This window comes from Dipodomys merriami, unplaced genomic scaffold (genome assembly GCF_024711535.1).
Source record: "Dipodomys merriami isolate MVZ:Mamm:240054 unplaced genomic scaffold, mDipMer1.0.p SCAF_29, whole genome shotgun sequence".
Classification (NCBI taxonomy): domain Eukaryota; kingdom Metazoa; phylum Chordata; class Mammalia; order Rodentia; family Heteromyidae; genus Dipodomys; species Dipodomys merriami.
In genome coordinates this window covers 19,965,600-19,983,279 of record NW_027204381.1, presented here as the reverse complement: position 1 = coordinate 19,983,279, position 17,680 = coordinate 19,965,600, and the positions used below count along the sequence as shown (strand labels likewise).

At 42.1% G+C, this 17,680-nt stretch overlaps 1 protein-coding gene across 4 annotated transcripts in view; it reads left to right on the top strand.

Annotated features, from left to right (window-relative positions):
• Positions 1-17,680, top strand: part of LOC138838992 (probable ATP-dependent RNA helicase DDX6) — a 41,777-nt gene that overhangs the window by 10,482 nt on the left and 13,615 nt on the right. For all 4 annotated transcript variants that reach the window (XM_070038616.1, XM_070038617.1, XM_070038615.1 and 1 more), the window contains exons 5-11: positions 8,221-8,350; positions 9,030-9,176; positions 12,046-12,140; positions 14,066-14,188; positions 15,284-15,412; positions 15,960-16,076; positions 17,370-17,433. In XM_070038616.1, the coding sequence (XP_069894717.1) occupies positions 8,221-8,350; positions 9,030-9,176; positions 12,046-12,140; positions 14,066-14,188; positions 15,284-15,412; positions 15,960-16,076; positions 17,370-17,433 (805 nt within the window). The remainder of the gene's footprint in view (positions 1-8,220; positions 8,351-9,029; positions 9,177-12,045; positions 12,141-14,065; positions 14,189-15,283; positions 15,413-15,959; positions 16,077-17,369; positions 17,434-17,680) is intronic.

Sequence of the window (17,680 nt, the reverse complement as noted above, 5' to 3'; positions counted from 1 at the left end):
TTTCACTTATATTTACATTGTCTAATTTTTAATTGACTCTTTGTAGTAGTATTTCCCCCTCTACTATAGGGTAATCTTACGTAGGAGCCAGATTGGGAGCAAGTATTCATATAATAGTTTTGTTAACTTATTTTATCATGAATGTTTCTCATCTTTTTCTTTTATGACATTGACATATAACCTCCCCTCTTCCATAGACCATTTATTGTGGGATTGTCTTGATATTTCCATGTAATTAGATTCAAATTACAGTTTCTCAGCCAGAATACTGCAGTAATCATGTTATGGCCTGGTTAGTATTTGAATGGTGTACAATGTGTCTATCTAGTCTTGATTGGCAATGTTAATTTGATTACCATGTAAGATATTATCTGATTTTTCTCTTCTACAAATCCCCTTCCTTGAAACTAGCAGTCTTGGGAACAGTTGAAAATTATGAAAATAACCTATTATTCATAATAACCATCTCTTCTTTGATTCTTATTTGGGTCTCTCTGCTCTGGTGGGTTATATATGATAAGTTTCTAGCTCTGGTGTATCTGACCATATTTGATGCCTATAAAGAAGAACCCTCCCTTACTACTCCATCCTTACATATGGTCAGTATCAACTCATGAACTTTTTTCTTTTTTGTGTCCTGGGACTTGAACTCAGGGTCTGGGCACTGTCCCTAAGCTGCTTTTGCTCATGGCTAGCACTCTACCACTTGAGCTGCTGCAGTGCCACTTCCGGCTTTTTCTATTTATGTGGTACTGAGGAATTGAACCCAGGGCTTTATGCATGTATACTAGGCAACCATTCTTACCACTAAGCCACATTCTCAGCCCCATGAATTTCTTTTTTTTAAATTTTTTTTTTTGGGTCCAGTTGTGGGGCCTGAACTCTGAGCCTGGGCACTGTCCCTCAGCTCTTCAGCTCAAGGTTAGAGCTCTACCACTTGAGCCACAGTGCCACTTCCGGCTTTTTTCTTTTTGCTTATGTGGTACTGAGGAATCTAACCCAGTGCCTCATGCATGCAAGGCAAGCGCTCTACCACTGAGCCACCTTCCCAGCCCATGAATTTCTATTTTTTTGTGTGTGTGTGAAAATACTGTACAGAGGGGTTACAATTACATGGGCAAGATAATGAGTACATTTTTTGGGGGGGGGGTTTCCGGTCGTGGGGCCTGAACTCTGGGCCTGGGCGCTGTCCCTCAGCTCTTCAGCTTAAGGCTAGCGCTCTACCACTTGAGTCACAGTGCCACTTCTGGCTTTTTTTTTCTGCTTATGTGGTGCTGAGGAATGGAACCTAGGGCCTCATGCATGCAAGGCAAGCGCTCTACCACTGAGCCACCTTCCCAGCCCAATGAGTACATTTCTTATCAAGCATTGTAGCCTCCTCCTTTGTTTCCCCTTCCCATCCCTTCCCGTCTCTTCCCCCCCCCCCCATGAATTTCTTTCTATTTTTTGTTTTGGTTTTTATTTTGGGTCCGGTCGTAGGCCTGGACTCTGAGCCTGGACGCTGCCCCTCAGCTCTTCAGCTCATGGCTAGTGCTCTACCACTTGAGCCACAGCACCACTTCCAGCTTGTTTTTTGCTTATGGGTGCTGAGGAATCAAACCCAGGGCCTCAAACATGCAAGGCAAGCGCTTTACCACTGAGCTACCTTCCCAGCCCCTGAATTTCTATTTTTGTGATACCTCAGTGCTCAAGTTATTCCAGATTTGGCCACTTTAAGTCTCCTTCAAATTGGTTCCTGTGTTGTGGTAGACTCCCTTCATTTTCTGGGGTGCTTTATTGTTACTTATTTTGCAGTACTAGAGTTTGAACTCAGACCTTAAACTTTGCTGTGCAGGCACTCTGACCTGAGCCATAACCCAAGGTCTACTTTTTTTTTGGTCAGTCATGTGGCTTGAACTCGGTCTGAGCGCTGACCCTGTGCTCTTCAGCTCAAGGCGAGCGCTCTACTGCTTGAGCCACAGCACTACTTCCAGTTTTCTAGTGGTTTATTGGAAATAAGAGTCTGATGGACTTTCCTGCCTGGGCTGGCTTTGAACCATGATCCTCAGATCTCAGCCTCCTGAGTCGGATTACAGGCGTGAGACACTGGCGCCCGGCACAAGGTCTACTTCTTTAGTTTTTGGTATAACATAATGCCAAAATTATTTTCTACTTTAAATACACCTCCCTTCAATTCCAGTTCTATTTAGTGGGGACTGAGAAAAGAACAGGGAAGTGCATAGATTTGTACATAGATAAATATACATTTACTAGTCTAGGTTGTGCTAAGGACAAATGCTATGAGAGGGCTGGGAAGGTGGCTCAGTGGTGGAGCGCTTGCCTTGCATGCATGAGGCCCTGGGTTCGATTCCTCAGTACCACATAAAAGAAAAAGCCAGGCCCGGTGCTGGTGTCTCATACCTGTAATCCTCAAGTGGTAGAGTGCTCACCTTGAGCTCAAGAGCTCAGGGACAGCACCCAATCCCAGAATTCAAGCCTCATGACTGACGAAAAAAAAAAGCCAGAAGTGGTGCTGTGGCTCAAGTGGTAGAGTGCTAGCCTTGAGCAAAAGAAGCTTGGGGACGGTGCCCAGGGCCCAAGTTCAAGCCCCAGGATTGGCCAAAAAAAAAAAAAAAAAGGCTTTGAGATTCCTAAATATGAATAAACATTGAATATCTTAGAAAGTGTTAAATACTGGAGATTATGTGATGAGCAAGACAGGTAAAGTTCCTGTCTCACAGTCTAGTAGAAAAGGCAATTCATTATATGAATAATTTCAACATAATATGGTGGGTACCTTTCTACTTAGAATTGGGTGTCTAATAGCTATTAGAGAAGGGTGGATGACCTTGTAGAAAAGGTCCTGTTTTGGGTAGAGAACTCAGGTAGTGATTGCGTAGAGACAAGATCTAGATTACAGGGATGCAGTTGATATCAGCCATTTTATCTAGAGGAATGAAACATTTTCTATATAAGTTCTTATACTACTTGTATCGCCATACTTACCACAATGCCTGTGCTTATTTTAGAATGTTTTGATGAAATTAAGCTAATCTGTGTCTTTGCGTAAATTTGTTCTAATGAACTGCCTGGTTAAATCTGAAGTTGTTTTTTCAAAATAGCTCTCTAAGCCTTGGTTTCCTGACCTATAAAATTGAAGTAATAGTTCAGTTGTTGTTGAAGAATGAGTGAGATAATTCATTTGCTTAGCACAGGGAATAGTATAGGATAAATGCTTATTACATGCTATGGATTCTTCAAGTAATGGTTTTATCAACAAGGAAATAAATTCAGCAGACTAATTCTTCACTCTGAAATACTGAACTTTGGACTTCAGGGCATTGCACTTGTTTAGCAAGGGCTCTAGCCCTAAGTCATACTGCCAGCCTTTTTTCACACTGGCTAGTTTTGAAGTAGAGTCTTGTTTCCTGCCCTGGACTATGTTTGATCCTACTATTTTACCCATGCCAACTTGCTTACCTAGACTGACTTGGAGCTTTGATTACTCAGTCTTTACTCCCAAGTAGTTAGGATTAGACTTCAGAGTGTGTTAGTACTGGGGCTTGAACCTCAGGTCTTTAAGGCCCTTGTTCAACTTTTTCCACTCATGGCTGGCACTCTGTTAATCACTCAGAATAACAATCATAAATACTTCGAGGAGCTTAAAAGATTCTAACAAGGTTGGGTGTTGGTGGCTCATGCCTGTAATCCTAGTTGCTCGGGAGGCTTAGATCTGAGGATTGTGGTTCCAAGCCAGCGCTGGCACAAAGATCATGAGACTCCTATCTCCATTTAACCAAGAATCTGGGGATGGAACTGTGGCTCAATGATAGAGCACTAACCTTAAGCAAAAAAGCTCAGGAACAGTCCCCTGACCCTGAGTTCAAGTCCCAGGGCAGGCACAAACAAACAAGTAAGTATGTAAGTACCTAGTATTATGCCTGGTACATAGTAAGTCGTAAAACAGTTTTCAGTTTCCATCCTCTTTTCCCATCTCGGGCAACCCCATAGTTTCCTATTAGGTTTCATAGATGTTTTAATCTGACTTAAACTGTCTTGCTCCATTATACCTAATTTTCTGGGAAATTAGTATGGATGTGACCAATTCTCTGCTTAAACTAATGCCCATTATACTGGACAAAATACTAGTGAATCTTTAAGATTATCATATGTACTGTGTGAAAGCTTGACCTTGTGTTTCCATAAGGCTGTATTGTTAAAGGTGGGGAGAAATAAAATTCAGTGACTTTAATCTGACAATATGGATCACACATTCAACCTAATTCTGCACTGTATCACTTCATTCAAAAGTTTTATCCTGGCTGGGTGCCAGTGGCTCACGCCTATAAGCCTAGCTACTCAGGAGGCTGAGATCTGAGGATGCTGTTCAAAGCCAGCCCGGGAAGGAAAGACCATGAAACTCTTATCTCCAGTAAACCACCAGAAAACCAGAAGTGGCGTTGTAGCTCAAGTGGTAGAGTGGTATCCTTGAGCTGAAGAGCTGAGGGACAGTGCCCAAGCCCAGAGTTGAAGATCCATGACCAAAAAAAAAAAAAAAAGTTTTATCCTTTGAAGAACCTGGCCCAGCTGGCTGCTGCTGATATTCATGCTTGTAATCCTAGCTACAAGCATGACAGATCTGAGGATTGAGGTTCAGAGCCAGCCTGGTTAGGAAAGTCTGTAAAACTTATGTCCAATTAACACCAAAAAAAATCTGGAAGTACAAATGTGGCTCAAGTGGTAGGGCTCCAACCTTAAGTGGAAAAGCTAGGTAAAAGAGAACACCCAGGCCCAGAGCTCAAGTCCCAGTAATAGCGCACGTACCAGGTGCCAGTGGCTCACACCTGTCATCCTAGCTCCTGAGCAGGCTAAGATCTGAGGATCCCGGTTCAAAGCCCAGGCAGGACGTCCGTGAGACTCTTATCTCCAATTAACTACCAGAAAACTGGAAGTGGCGCTGTGGCTCAAGTGGTAGAACTCACACTTTGAGCTGAGGGACAGCTCCCAGGCCCAGAGTTCAAGCCCCATGACCGATAAAACAAAACAAAAAAATCAACAACAAAGAACCTGGTCTTAGTCATTGGGAGAGGACAACTTACCTTGACTTTTCATATAGAATCTTGTGTTTATGCCCACAGTCATACTACCCATATATACTGTTTAACTACCCATATATACCTGGGATAACAAGTGTGCCACAGAGCTCAGCTTTCATTCTTTTTTTTTTTTTTTTTTGGTTGGCCGTGGGGCTTGAACTCTGGGCCTGGGCGCTGTCCCTCAGCTCTTCAGCTCAAGGCAAGCGCTCTACCACTTGAGCTACAGCGCCACTTCTGGGTTTCTGGTGGTTTTATTGGAGATAGGAGTCTCACGGTCTCTCCTGCCCAGGCTGGCTTTGAACCGCGATCCTCAGATCTCAGCCTCCTGAGTAGCTAGGATTACAGGTATGAGCCACCAGCGCCCGGCCTTTCATTCATTTTGATGGAGAGTCTCCTGAATTTTTTCTAGGCTGGCCTCAAACCATAATTCTCTCAATCTCAGCCTCCAGAATAGGTAGGAGTCACTGCACTTAATTTTTTTTTTCTTTTCCCCTAGGCTGGGTATTAAACACTGGGCTGCATGAATGCTAGGTGAGCATTCTTACCACTAAGCTACATCTATAAAGAATAGTTTACAGGTCTCATGTAATGATGGACATTAGCTTCAATTGCCTTAGTCTTTTCAAAAATAAGGATTTCTGGGCTGGAAAGGTAGCTCGGTGGTAGAGTGCTTGCCTCACATGCATGAGGCCATGGGTTCAATTCCTCAGTACCACATAAGCAGAAAAAAGCCAGAAGTGGCACTGTGTCTCAAGTGGTAGGGTGCTAGCCTTGAGCTGAAGAGCTCAGGTATAGCACCCAGGCCCAGAGTTCAAGCCCCATGACCAACTGAAAAAAAAAAAAAAAAAAGATTTCCAAAATGACTGAGTTGAGTTAAAATTCAAACACTTTTTATCAAATACTATTAGATTTGTTTGAACTTTAAAAGTCTGAGTTGGTTATGGGGGCAGTTCCAAGTTAAGCCTTGGGCTTGCAGTCTTAGTAGCAGCAGCAGCAGTAGCAGCTGCAGAAGTAGTAGTAGTAGTAGTTAAACTTAGTTATTTTTCAGGCAGAATTTTTTTGCCCAGGTCAGCCTCAGACCATGTTCTTCCTGCCTGTGGTCTTCCACCTACCTAGGATTACAGATGTGAGCCACTGTACCTGGCTTGCAACTTGTGTGTTACTACCATTCATTTTTTTAAAATTTGGAGCCATTTAATGAAACCTGAACCACTTAGGTTCCAATAATGACTCTGCTTTTGAAGTGTAATAGCATCATTTAATCCTGAAATTTTATAATTAGAAGGCAATTTTTGCCTAGCTGACATAATTTTGTGTGGAAAGGTATATTTTTAGCTGACATAAATTTATGTGGAAAGGTATTGTTTGACTTGATACTTGCCTTAAGGTCAGAGAATTCACAACTTGTAAAAAAAATTTACTATGTGTGTGTGTGTTTGTGTTTAAAGGAATACTAAAACTTTAGTTCTTAGGCAGTCACTGGTGACTCATGCCTATAGTTGTAGCTGCTCAAGAGGCTGAGATCTGAGGATTGAGGTTCAAAGTCAGCCCAAACAGGAAAGTCCATAAGACTTTTACCTCTACTTAACCACCAAAAAGCCAGAAGTGGATGTCTCAAGTGGTAGAGTGCTAACCTTGACCCCAAAAGCTCAGGGACAGTACTCAGGGCCTGAATCCAAGACCCATGGCTCATAAATACACATACTCCAACATGAAACATGTATGTCTCATACCGTTGTTGGGCCAAGAGCCCATTAGGTGACTGATGTCTTTTATTATAGCCAGGTTGTGCTAGTTGTTTTTTTTTTTTTGGGGGGGGGGGGGTCCGGTCATGGGGCCTGAACTCTGGGCCTGGGCACTGTCCCTCAGCTCTTCAGCTCCAGGCTAGCACTCTACCACTTGAGCCACAGCGCCACTTCCGGCTTTTTTCTTTTTGCTTATGTGGTGCTGAGGAATCGAACCCAGGGCCTCTGGCATACAAGGCATATGCTCTACCACTGAGCCACCTTCCCAGCCCCAGGTTGTGCTAGTTGTAAAAGAAAAAAATTAACATAGTAATATTCTGTCTTTTACTCAGATATACCTAATCTCCCTTTAATTTCTGTCTCTGTATATAGTTTTTCAGTAATTGTTGGGAATGCTTTACTGTGTTCAAAGATAAAAGTAAATATCAAAATCTTGTTTAAAACATTCATGACAAAGTCAACTAAGAAAATGAGAAGTCACCTTCAGTGATGTAACCATAGGTTGAGATAACTGACAGGATTGAGGTCCCCCACTGAGCACTTTTCAGTACAAAAATTTACTGGAAGACACAGACATCAAAGGTTTATATAGTGCTTAAGTGCATGCCAGATTTCTGTTGTGTGCAGGGGGCAAACTGTTTCAAACTATGATTTTTACATTTGTGGAGCTCATCCTCTAATACTCTGTAGGCTTAGCCCAGTCGACAGACTTTGACTGTGATCAAATTGACCTGCCAGTCTGAAAAATACCATGTACCCATATACCTCTATCTGCTGTTATTTTTCCAATTTTTAATGGAAATGTTCCTTTTTGTTGTTGTTGGTTGTGGGGCTTGAACTCTGGGCCTGGACACTGTCCCTCAGCTCCAGCTCAAGGCTAGCACTCTATCACTTGAGCCTCAGCACCACATCCTCCTTTTTGTTTTTAATCTGTATATTCAGATCCTACATGTGGCTCTTTAGAAAGGATGCTTCTGTATTGTTTATTTCCATACACAATATACACAGCTTTTATTATGCTGGTACCCATGGCTCACACATGTAATCTTAGCTACTCAGGAGGGATCTAAGGGTAGAGATTGAAAACCAACTCAGGCGGGTAAGACTTATCTCCAGTTAATCAGCAAAAAGCTGGATGTGATGCTGTGGCTCAAGCAGTAGAGCACCAGTTTGGAGCAAAAAAACTTTGTGACAGTGGTCAGGCCCTGGGTTCAAGCCCCAGGACCACACCAAAAGTATTCAGTCAGTTTGGTTAAACATGGTTGATAATGGTATTGATCTTATATGCGAGTCTTTACTATTCATGTAAATGCAAATGTAGGACATCCAGTGTATTTTAGAGAAGAATTTGTAGGTGTACTACTCTTGTATTCACAAGTATTCATTGTCTTATCTCCTAGGAGGAGAGCATTCCCATTGCTTTATCTGGTAGGGATATCTTAGCTAGAGCAAAAAATGGAACAGGCAAGAGCGGTGCCTACCTCATTCCCTTACTTGAACGGCTAGACCTGAAGAAGGACAATATACAAGGTTAGTTGGAGGGAAAGTTCTTGTGTGTTTTAAAGTGAAAAGGGTGGTTTAAAATTTGGACCCATAGCTGGGCGCCAGTGGCTCACACCAATCCTAGCTACTCTTGGAGGCTGAGATCTAAGGATCATGGTTCGAAGCAGGAAAGTACATGAGACTCTTACCTGCAATAACCTAATCAGAAAAGGCCAGAAGTGGCATGTAGTGGCTCAAGTAGTAGAGTGCTAGCCTTGAGCACAAAGGGGCTCAAGGACAGTGCCCAGTCCCAGAGTCCAAGTCCCAGTACTGGCTTCAAAATTGGAGCCAAGTTGCCTTTTTTCCCCTTCCAGTCAATTTGGAATTATTCTATAGTTATACCCTAAGCTAGTAGAATTAAAATTTCACTTTTAAGGCTTTTCTTGAGGTTTCAACTTTCTTAATCTATAGTTGATATTCTTTCATGTGATACGTATAGAATCTAGGCAGCAAGTATTTTGGTAGTTCAATTAAAAATCTCTTACTTTCAAATGTACTTTAAGACTGTAAAAGTGTTAATATATCTGTGGGGTCTATAATAGGTGGGCCTCTCAATTTATCTTAGCATCTAGTTTACAAGGAAAAAGTGTTTTGATAACTTCTTAAATTTTTAAAATATATTCTCTGTTTTCCCCTTCCATTTTCTCTATTTCTTGGTATTTTCCAGCAATGGTGATTGTTCCCACTAGAGAACTTGCTCTACAGGTCAGTCAAATTTGCATCCAGGTCAGCAAACACATGGGAGGGGCTAAAGTGATGGCAACCACAGGAGGAACCAATTTACGAGATGATATAATGAGGCTTGATGATACAGGTAGGAAATGATTAAGTAATAGCATTGGTCTCTATAATTTATTCGTTTGGTCTTCTGGAAATTATAATAATTGTTTTTTAAGAATTATGGGGGGGTTGGGAGGATGGCTTAGTGGTAGAGCGCTTGCCTTGCATGCCTGAGGCCCTGGGTTCGATTCCTCAGCACCACATAAGCAAAAAAATGAAAAAAGCCGGAAGTGGCGCTATGGCTCAAGTGGTAGAGTGCTAGCCTTGAGCTGAAGAGCTGAGGGACAGCGCCCAGGCCCAGAGTTCAGGCCCCACGACCGGACCCAAAAAAAGGAATTATAGGATAGAGCTGGGAAGGTGGCTCAGCTCAGTGGGTAGAGTGCTTACCTCACATGCATGAGGCCCTGGGTTCGATTGCTCAGCACCACATAAGCAGAAAAACCTGGGTGCTGTGGCTCAAGTGGTAGAGCGCTCACCTTGAGCTGAAAAGCTGAGGGACAGCGCCCAATCCCAGAGTTCAAGCCCCATGACCGACAAAAAAAACAAATTACGGAATAGGTCTGAATGGATGGTTCAAGTGGGATGGTTCAAGTCAAGCAAGTGAGAAACCCTGAATGCAAACCTGAACACCACCACCACCCCCAAAACACAAAAAACAAAAAAAAGCTGGGTGCTGGTGGCCCATACCTGTAAACCTAGCCATTCAGGAGGCTGAGATCTAAGGATTGCAGTTCAAAGCTAGCCCAAGCAGGAAAGGCCATGAGACTTTTACCTCCAATTAACCATCAGAAAACCAGAAGTGGCACTGTGGCTCAAAGTGCTAGCCTTAAGTGAAAAAGTTCAGACAGTGTTCAGGCCCTGCGTGTTCCTTCCCATGGCCCACCAAAAAAAAGAAAAAAAGAAATAAAGGTTTATGTCTATAATCTTAGTCATTCAGGCGCACAGGAGCACTGAATTACTGTTAAGAGCCAGCTCAGACAGGAAAGTTTATGAGACTCTTATCTCCAATTATCCACCAAAAAGAAAGCTGAAATCAGGTATAGCTCAGATAGTAGAAGACTAGCCTTGAGCAGAATAGCTCAGGGACAGTGCTTAGGCACTGAGTTCAAGTTCTAGTACCAGCACAGAAAAAAGAAAAAAAACCTGAAAGTGAAAAATACTGTGGCTTAGCAATAGTATGCTTTCCTAGCAAGTGCAAGCCCAGAGTTTAAACCCAGCACCAGTCCCCCTCACCAAAGAAAGAGTTGAGAACAAAACATTGTAGTAGAAAGGTAAAGAATGAGCCTGGTGCTGGTGGGTCACACCTGTAATCCTAGCTACTCAGGAGATCTGAGGATCATGCTTCAAAGTCCTTGAGACTCTTACCTCCAATAAACCACTTAGAAAACCAGAAGTGGTGCTGTGGCTCAAGTGGTAGAGCGCTCACCTTGAGTTGAAGATCTGAGGGACAGCACCAGACCCAGAGTTCAAGCCCTATGACCAACAAAAAAGAAAGAATGAGAATGGGGGTGAAGGGCTGGGAAGGCTCAGTAGTAGAGTGCTTGCCTTGCATGCATGAGGCCCTGGGTTTGATTCCTCAGCACCACATAAGCAGAAAAAGCCTAAAGTGGCACCATGTCTCAAGTGGTAGAGTACTAGCCTTGAGTTGAGCTGAGGGACAGCACCCAGGCCCAGAGTTCAGGCCCTACTACTGACCAAAAAAAAAGAGGACTGGGAAGGTGGCTCAGTGGTAGAGTGCTTGCCTTGCTTGTATGAGGCCCTGGGTTCCATTCCTCAGCACCACATAAGCAGAAAAGGCCAGAAGTAGCGCTGTGTAGAGAGCTAGCTTTGAGCAAAAGAAGCTCAGGGACAGCGCCCAGGCCCTGAGTTCAAGCACCAGGACTGGCCAAAAAAAAAAAAGAATGAGAATGGGCTAGGAATGTGGCTTAGTGGTAGAGCGCTTGCCTAGCATGCATGAAGCGCTGGGTTCAATTCCTCATTATCACATAAACAGAAAAAGCCAGAAGTGACGCTGTGGCTCAAGTGGTAGAGTGCTAGCCTTGAGCAAAAGACGCTCAGGGACAGTGCCCAGGCCCTGAGTTCAAGCCCCAGGACTGGCAGAAAAAAGAAAGAATGAGAATGACTATTTCAGTCAAGGGAAAAAAAAATACATTAGTAGGCTGTTAAAGCTACTACTACAAATATCTTAAGTAACTAAAATGAAAATTTTAATTTTCAAGGCAAAAGAATTAGTTTTCAACATATGACTGGAAAATAGGCTATCATATAATAATTGCTGTTGTGGGCAGTTGGGCAGTGTGTTTCCAAGAATCTTGTTCAGCTGGATGCCAGTGGCTCATGCCTATTATCCTAGCTATCAGGAGGCTGAGATCTGAGGATTGTGGTTCAAAGCCAGCCTGAATAAGAAAGTCCAAGGGACTCTTAATCTCCAATTAATCATCAGAAAACTGGAAGTGGTGCTGTGGCTCAAGTGGTAGAGTACTCACCTTGAGCTGAAGAGTTGAGGGGCAGCACCCAGGCCCAAAATTCAAGATCCACAACCGACTGAAAAAACAAAACAAAAAAAGAATCTTGTTTAGAAAGTTAATTTGGTAAATATAAAGTTGTTTATACAGTCACTTACTTCAGCATGGTTTCAGTTAAGTTTTACTTGGAATCTTACATAAAATTGTCATGTGGTTACCTTAATTGATACGCTTTGTATGCAGATTTGGGTTTTGTGGTTTTTATACTTTGTGACCTTGGCTGAAGGTATGCTTCCTTCTACATCAGAAACCTGGGTGCCTGTTGTCATTTCTATCTTTATACTAGTATTTACAGTGAAAGAAACAAAAACCTTTACAGTGTCTTTTTTTTTTTGTCCAAGCTAAAATTAATGAGAATGTTTTCTAAATCTTGTGTAGTACATGTGGTGATTGCTACCCCTGGCAGAATCCTGGATCTTATCAAGAAAGGAGTAGCGAAGGTTGATCATGTCCAGATGATAGTATTGGATGAGGTAATGTCTCTTCACTTGAAAGATAATGTTCTACACTATTGTATGCTTGTTGTTTACTGTTTTCAGTGAAGACAGCAAAAGTTGTTCATGTTTATAACCTCCTAATAAGCACTAGACAGTTAAAATTTTCTTTTTCTACCAATGTTTAGGGTGTGTTTTTTGTTTTTGTTTTTTTGGGGGTCCGGTTGTGGGGCCTGAACTCTGGGCCTAGGTGCTGTCCCTCAGCTCTTCAGCTCAAGGCTAGCACTCTACCACTTGAGCCACAGCGCCACTTCGGCTTTTTTTTTTTCTTTTTGCTTATGTGGTGCTGAGGAATCAAACCCAGGGCCTCATGCATGCAAGGCAAGCACTCTACCATTGAGCCACTTTCCCAGCCCAATATTTAGGTTTTAAACTCAGGGCCTAAAGCTTGTTTAGTTAGCACTTGGTCAGTGATTGTCTCACAAACTTTCCTGCCTGGGCTGGCTTTGAACTGCCATTCTCAGATATCAGCCTCCTGATAAGCTAAGGTTACAGGCATGAGCCACCTGTGCCTGGCTAGATCTTACCTTTTAAAAAAGGAGTTACTAAATAACATCAGAACCAAGTCAATTTGAAGTCTATTTAGTGGTGTGCTTTTTAAAACAATGTCCCATTCCTAATTTTGTATTACTTAGTATCATTTTTTTTTTTTTTTTAGTCTGTGTTACCCAACTCTGGGATCTAGTAATGTTTTATTCATGGAAAATTTCAGTGTTAATAGTTGGACATAGTTATTTCCTGGTTTGGCTTATATTTAGATAATTTAATTCATTGATCATTATTTACTAATCTTTGAAATAATCTACCTCATGAAAGGTAACATTTATTAACATGCTTTATTAGTTAATTTTTACTAATAACCTAAGGTTGGGTATATTATAAAGTAGTTACAATGTTGTATAGGTACTTAGTTTTACAGTTCTAGAAATAGGAATACAGTGGTTAACATCCAACACAGTTAATGAATAAAAGGCAATATTTTAACAGTTAAGACTCTATAGCCTGTTAATTTTTACCCATTGTATTATATTACCTCTTTAATAAGAACCATTTGAATTGTGTTATGGGGCAAGGATTTTAGTTTGGTTTTTGGTGCCAGTATTGGGGCTTGAACCTCAGGGTCTGTTTGTTTTTTTGGGTCCAGTTGTGGGGCCTGAACTCAGGGCCTGGGCGCTGTCCCTCAGCTCTTCAGCTCAAGGCTAGCGCTCTACCACTTGAGCCACAATGCCACCTCGAGTTTTTTTCTTTTTACTTATGTGGTGCTGGGGAATTGAACCCAGGGCCTCATGCATGCAGGCAAGAACTCTACCACTGAGCCACCTTCCCAGACCTCAGGGTCTGGTTTTGAACTCAGGGCCTGAAGCTTGCTTGGCTTCAGGGCCTGGGCTCTGTCCCTGAGCTTTTTTATTTAAGGATAGCACTTTACCACTTTGAGTCACAGCACCACTTCCAGTTTTCTGGAGATAAAGAGTCTCACTGACTTTACTACGAGCTTTGAACCACAGTCCTTAGATCTCAGTCTTTAACTTTTTTGCTCAAGGCTAGTGCTCTACCACCACTCTACTTCTGATTTATTAGTAGTTAATTTGAGTTAATAGACTTTATCTGGCCTAGCCTGCTTTGAACTTTGATTCTTATATTTCAACCTCCCGAGTAGTGAGGATTACATACCTGAGCCACTGGTGCCTGTTTGGTATCTATTTATATAGGAGGGGTAGGTAGATAAGAGTGTATACTTTTAACTTTACCTTAGATGATAGGGATTATATTTCCCCTGCTGAGTCATTAGGAGTTTTTCTTGCTGTGGGTGGTTTTTTTTTTTTTATCAGATTATGCTTTGTCCTTTATATATTAGCCAAAGACTCTTTTTCATGGTTTTAAAAATTGTGTTTTCTCTACTACAGGCAGATAAATTGCTGTCACAGGATTTTGTGCAGATAATGGAGGATATTATTCTCACGCTACCTAAAAACAGGCAGATTTTACTCTATTCTGCTACTTTCCCTCTTAGTGTACAAAAGTTTATGGTAAGTATAAATCTGTACTTAGAATTAGTGCTGTTCTGTTCTAGTAGGCTTTTTTTTTTTTTTTTTGGTCGTTCGTGGGGCTTGAACTCTGGGCCTGGGCGCTGTCTCAGCTCTTCAGCTCAAGGTGAGCGCTCTACCACTTGAGCTACAGCACCACTTCCGGTTTTCTGGTGGTTTATTGGAGATAGGAGTCTCATGGTCTCTCCTGCCCGGGCTAGCTTTGAACTGCGATCCTCAGATCTCAGCCTCCTGAGTAGCTAAGATTACAGGCGTGAGCCACCAGCGCCCGGCTCTTGTAGGCTTTTGCCTGTAATCTCATTTTGGATTATGTGTTTTGTGCCCTTTTTTCAATTACAAGTTAAAATTGGTACACTCAGGGCCTGGGCTCGGACCCTGAGCTTTTTCACACAAGGGTAGCACTTTACCACTTGGGCCACAGTGCCACTTCTGGTTTTCTTTAATTGGAGATGAGTCTCACTGACTTTACTGTCTGGACTGGCTTTGAACCACAGTCCTTAGATCTCAGCCTCCCAAGTAGCTAGGATTCCAGGTGTGAGCCACCAGTGCTTGGTCTACAGATTGATCTTAAGCTATAATGTTTATTTAATTTTTTTTTTTTGGGTCCAGGCATGGGGCCTGAATTCTGGGCTTGGGCGCTGTCCCTCAACTCTTCAGCTCAAGGCTAGTGCTCTACCACTTGAGCCACAGTGCCACTTCTGGCTTTTTTCTTTTTGCTTATGTGGTGCTGAGGAATCGAACCCAGGGCCTCAGGCATGCAAGGCAAGTGCTCTACCACTGAGCCACCTTCCCAGCCCCATACTTAAAATTTTTTGTTTCCTACTTTAGTATTTAATGTCAGTTTAAGATGCTTCAGTGATGGTGGGTAGTTGGTCACAACTTTTTTTCACATAGAAAACAAAATACTAACTCGTACACACTTTTCAATCTGAAGCCTCCCATTTTATGTTACTACATTTCTTTTCTATGTACTTGGTTTGAAGAGAGGCACATCACTTAGAGCAAAAGACAGAAATATACGTATTTTGAATTTTAGGAGGAGAACTGGTATCATTTATGACTTCTTGTTTTTGGTAGAATTCCCATTTGCAGAAACCCTATGAGATTAACCTGATGGAGGAACTGACTCTGAAGGGAGTAACCCAGTACTATGCTTATGTAACTGAGCGCCAAAAAGTACACTGCCTCAACACACTCTTCTCCAGGGTAAGTAGGATTCTGCTGTACATATTACCCATCACTCAGTTCTAGTAAAACAAGAGAGTCTTACAGCATCTTTTTTTTTTTTTTTTTTTTTTTGTCGGTCATGGAGCCTGAACTCTGGGCCTGGGCGCTGTCCCTCAGCTCTTCAGCTCAAGGCTAGCGCTCTACCACTTGAGCCACAACACCACTTCTGGCTTTTTTCTTTTTGCTTATGTGGTGCTGAGGAATCGAACCCAGGGCCTCATGCATGCAAGGCAAGCGCTCTACTACTGAGACACCTTCCCAGCCCCTGTTGCATGAGATGTGAAAGAATCAACTGTTTCACTCTTGTTGGCAAATATGTGACCCTAACACATACTCTATTGCGAAAACATAAACTATTATCTACAACTATTGGAGAACAAAATGTGTAGTTTTTACAACTCTATCTCTTACATCATAAGATTCTGAATTTTAACACATGCTATTGGCCAGCTACTACCTTCAAGATTTGACAAAACAAATGAAGGCATTATTTTTCCTTCTCAAATGTATTTTTTCCTGTGCTTAGCTTCAGATAAACCAGTCGATCATTTTCTGCAACTCCTCTCAGCGAGTTGAATTGCTAGCCAAGAAGATTTCTCAGCTGGGTTATTCTTGCTTCTATATCCATGCTAAAATGAGGCAGGTAAGTGTAAAAGTAGAACTTTCACAGATTTAACCAAAAATGTTTCCTTAAATATTTCTTGGATTTTGCTTGCTTTTGATGCCCTTCCAGATTTCTGTGTTTAAGGATAAATTATTCTTGGTATACCTTAGTGATAGAGAAGGCCTTGGGGTCAATCTCTGGTTACAATCAAGAGGGGTATGGAATGTACTACTATTGTGTACTATTTTCAGTAACTATAAGATTATTCCTTTTAGTTAACTCTCTGAGGTTGAATTCTCTAAAAATGGGTTTATAGTACATATTCATACCTTATAAGGTAGTTAGGAGTATTGAGTTTACAAGTGAAATATGTAAGATAATCTCTTAAGTGTATACTGTTTATTATAATAACCAGTAGCTGCGGGGCACCAGTGTCTCACGCCTGTAATCCTAGCTACTCAGGAGCTGAAATCTGAGGATCGCAGTTCAAAGCAAACCTGGGCAAGGAAATCCTTGAGACTCTTATCTCCACTTAACCACCAGAAAACTGGAAATGGCACTGTTGCTCAAGAGGTAGAGAACTAGCTTTGAGCTGAAGAGCTCAGGGACAGCATTCAGTTCCTGAGTTCAAGCCCAGTGACCAATAAAAAAAACAGCCACAAATAGCAATGTAAATCAGTTAAAATGAAATAAGGCTAACCAAATTTCAAGTGTTCAGTTAGATACTCATGGAGTGTATAGATAGATACAGAACATTTACTATAGAAAGCTCTTGAGGGCTGGGAAGGTGGCTCAGTGGTAGAGTGCTTGCCTTGTATGCATGTGGTCCTGGGTTTGATTCCTCAGCACCACATAAAGAGACAAAGCGGGAAATGGTGCTGTAGCTCCAGTGGTAGAGCACTACCCTCGAGCTGAAAAATTGAGGGACAGCGCCCAGGCCCAGAGTTCAGGTCCCATCACCTACTCCCCCAAAAAGCTCTTGAGGTCGGTTACTAGTGGCTCATACCCATAATCCTAGCTACTCAGGAGGTTGAGATCTGAGGATTGTGGTTCAAAGCCAGTCTGGGCAGGAAAGTCTGCAAGACTCTGATCTGCAGTAAACCACCGAAAAGCTAGAAGTGGAGCTGGAGCTCAAATGGTAGAGCACTAGTCATAAGCACAAAAGCTCCAGGGATAGCATTTGGGCCCTGAGTTGTTAAAAGTCCCACGACTGATATTTTTTTTTTAAAAAAATACTGTCATAGATTTAGTCAGGGTTATGAAATACTGATCGGATAGGAGAAAAAGATGAAAAAATGTTAATTAATGGAGTGCTTCTCCCGCCCCCCACAGGAACATCGAAATCGTGTATTTCATGATTTCCGAAATGGCTTATGCCGCAATCTTGTTTGCACTGGTAAGTATTTTATTTATACTGTTTCCTTCCTAATTCTGGATTTGCTTTCTTCATTTTACACAATATAGCCTAATGTGGCATACCTTATTGCCACTTCAACAGTTTCTGAATTAGAGAACTCTAGTTACTACTAAAATGGGGCCCTTTTTTTTTTTTTTTTTTTTTTTTTTTTGCGGGGATCCGGTCATAGGGCCTGAACTCTGGGCCTGGGTGCTATCCATCAGCTCTTCAGCTCAAGGCTAGCGCT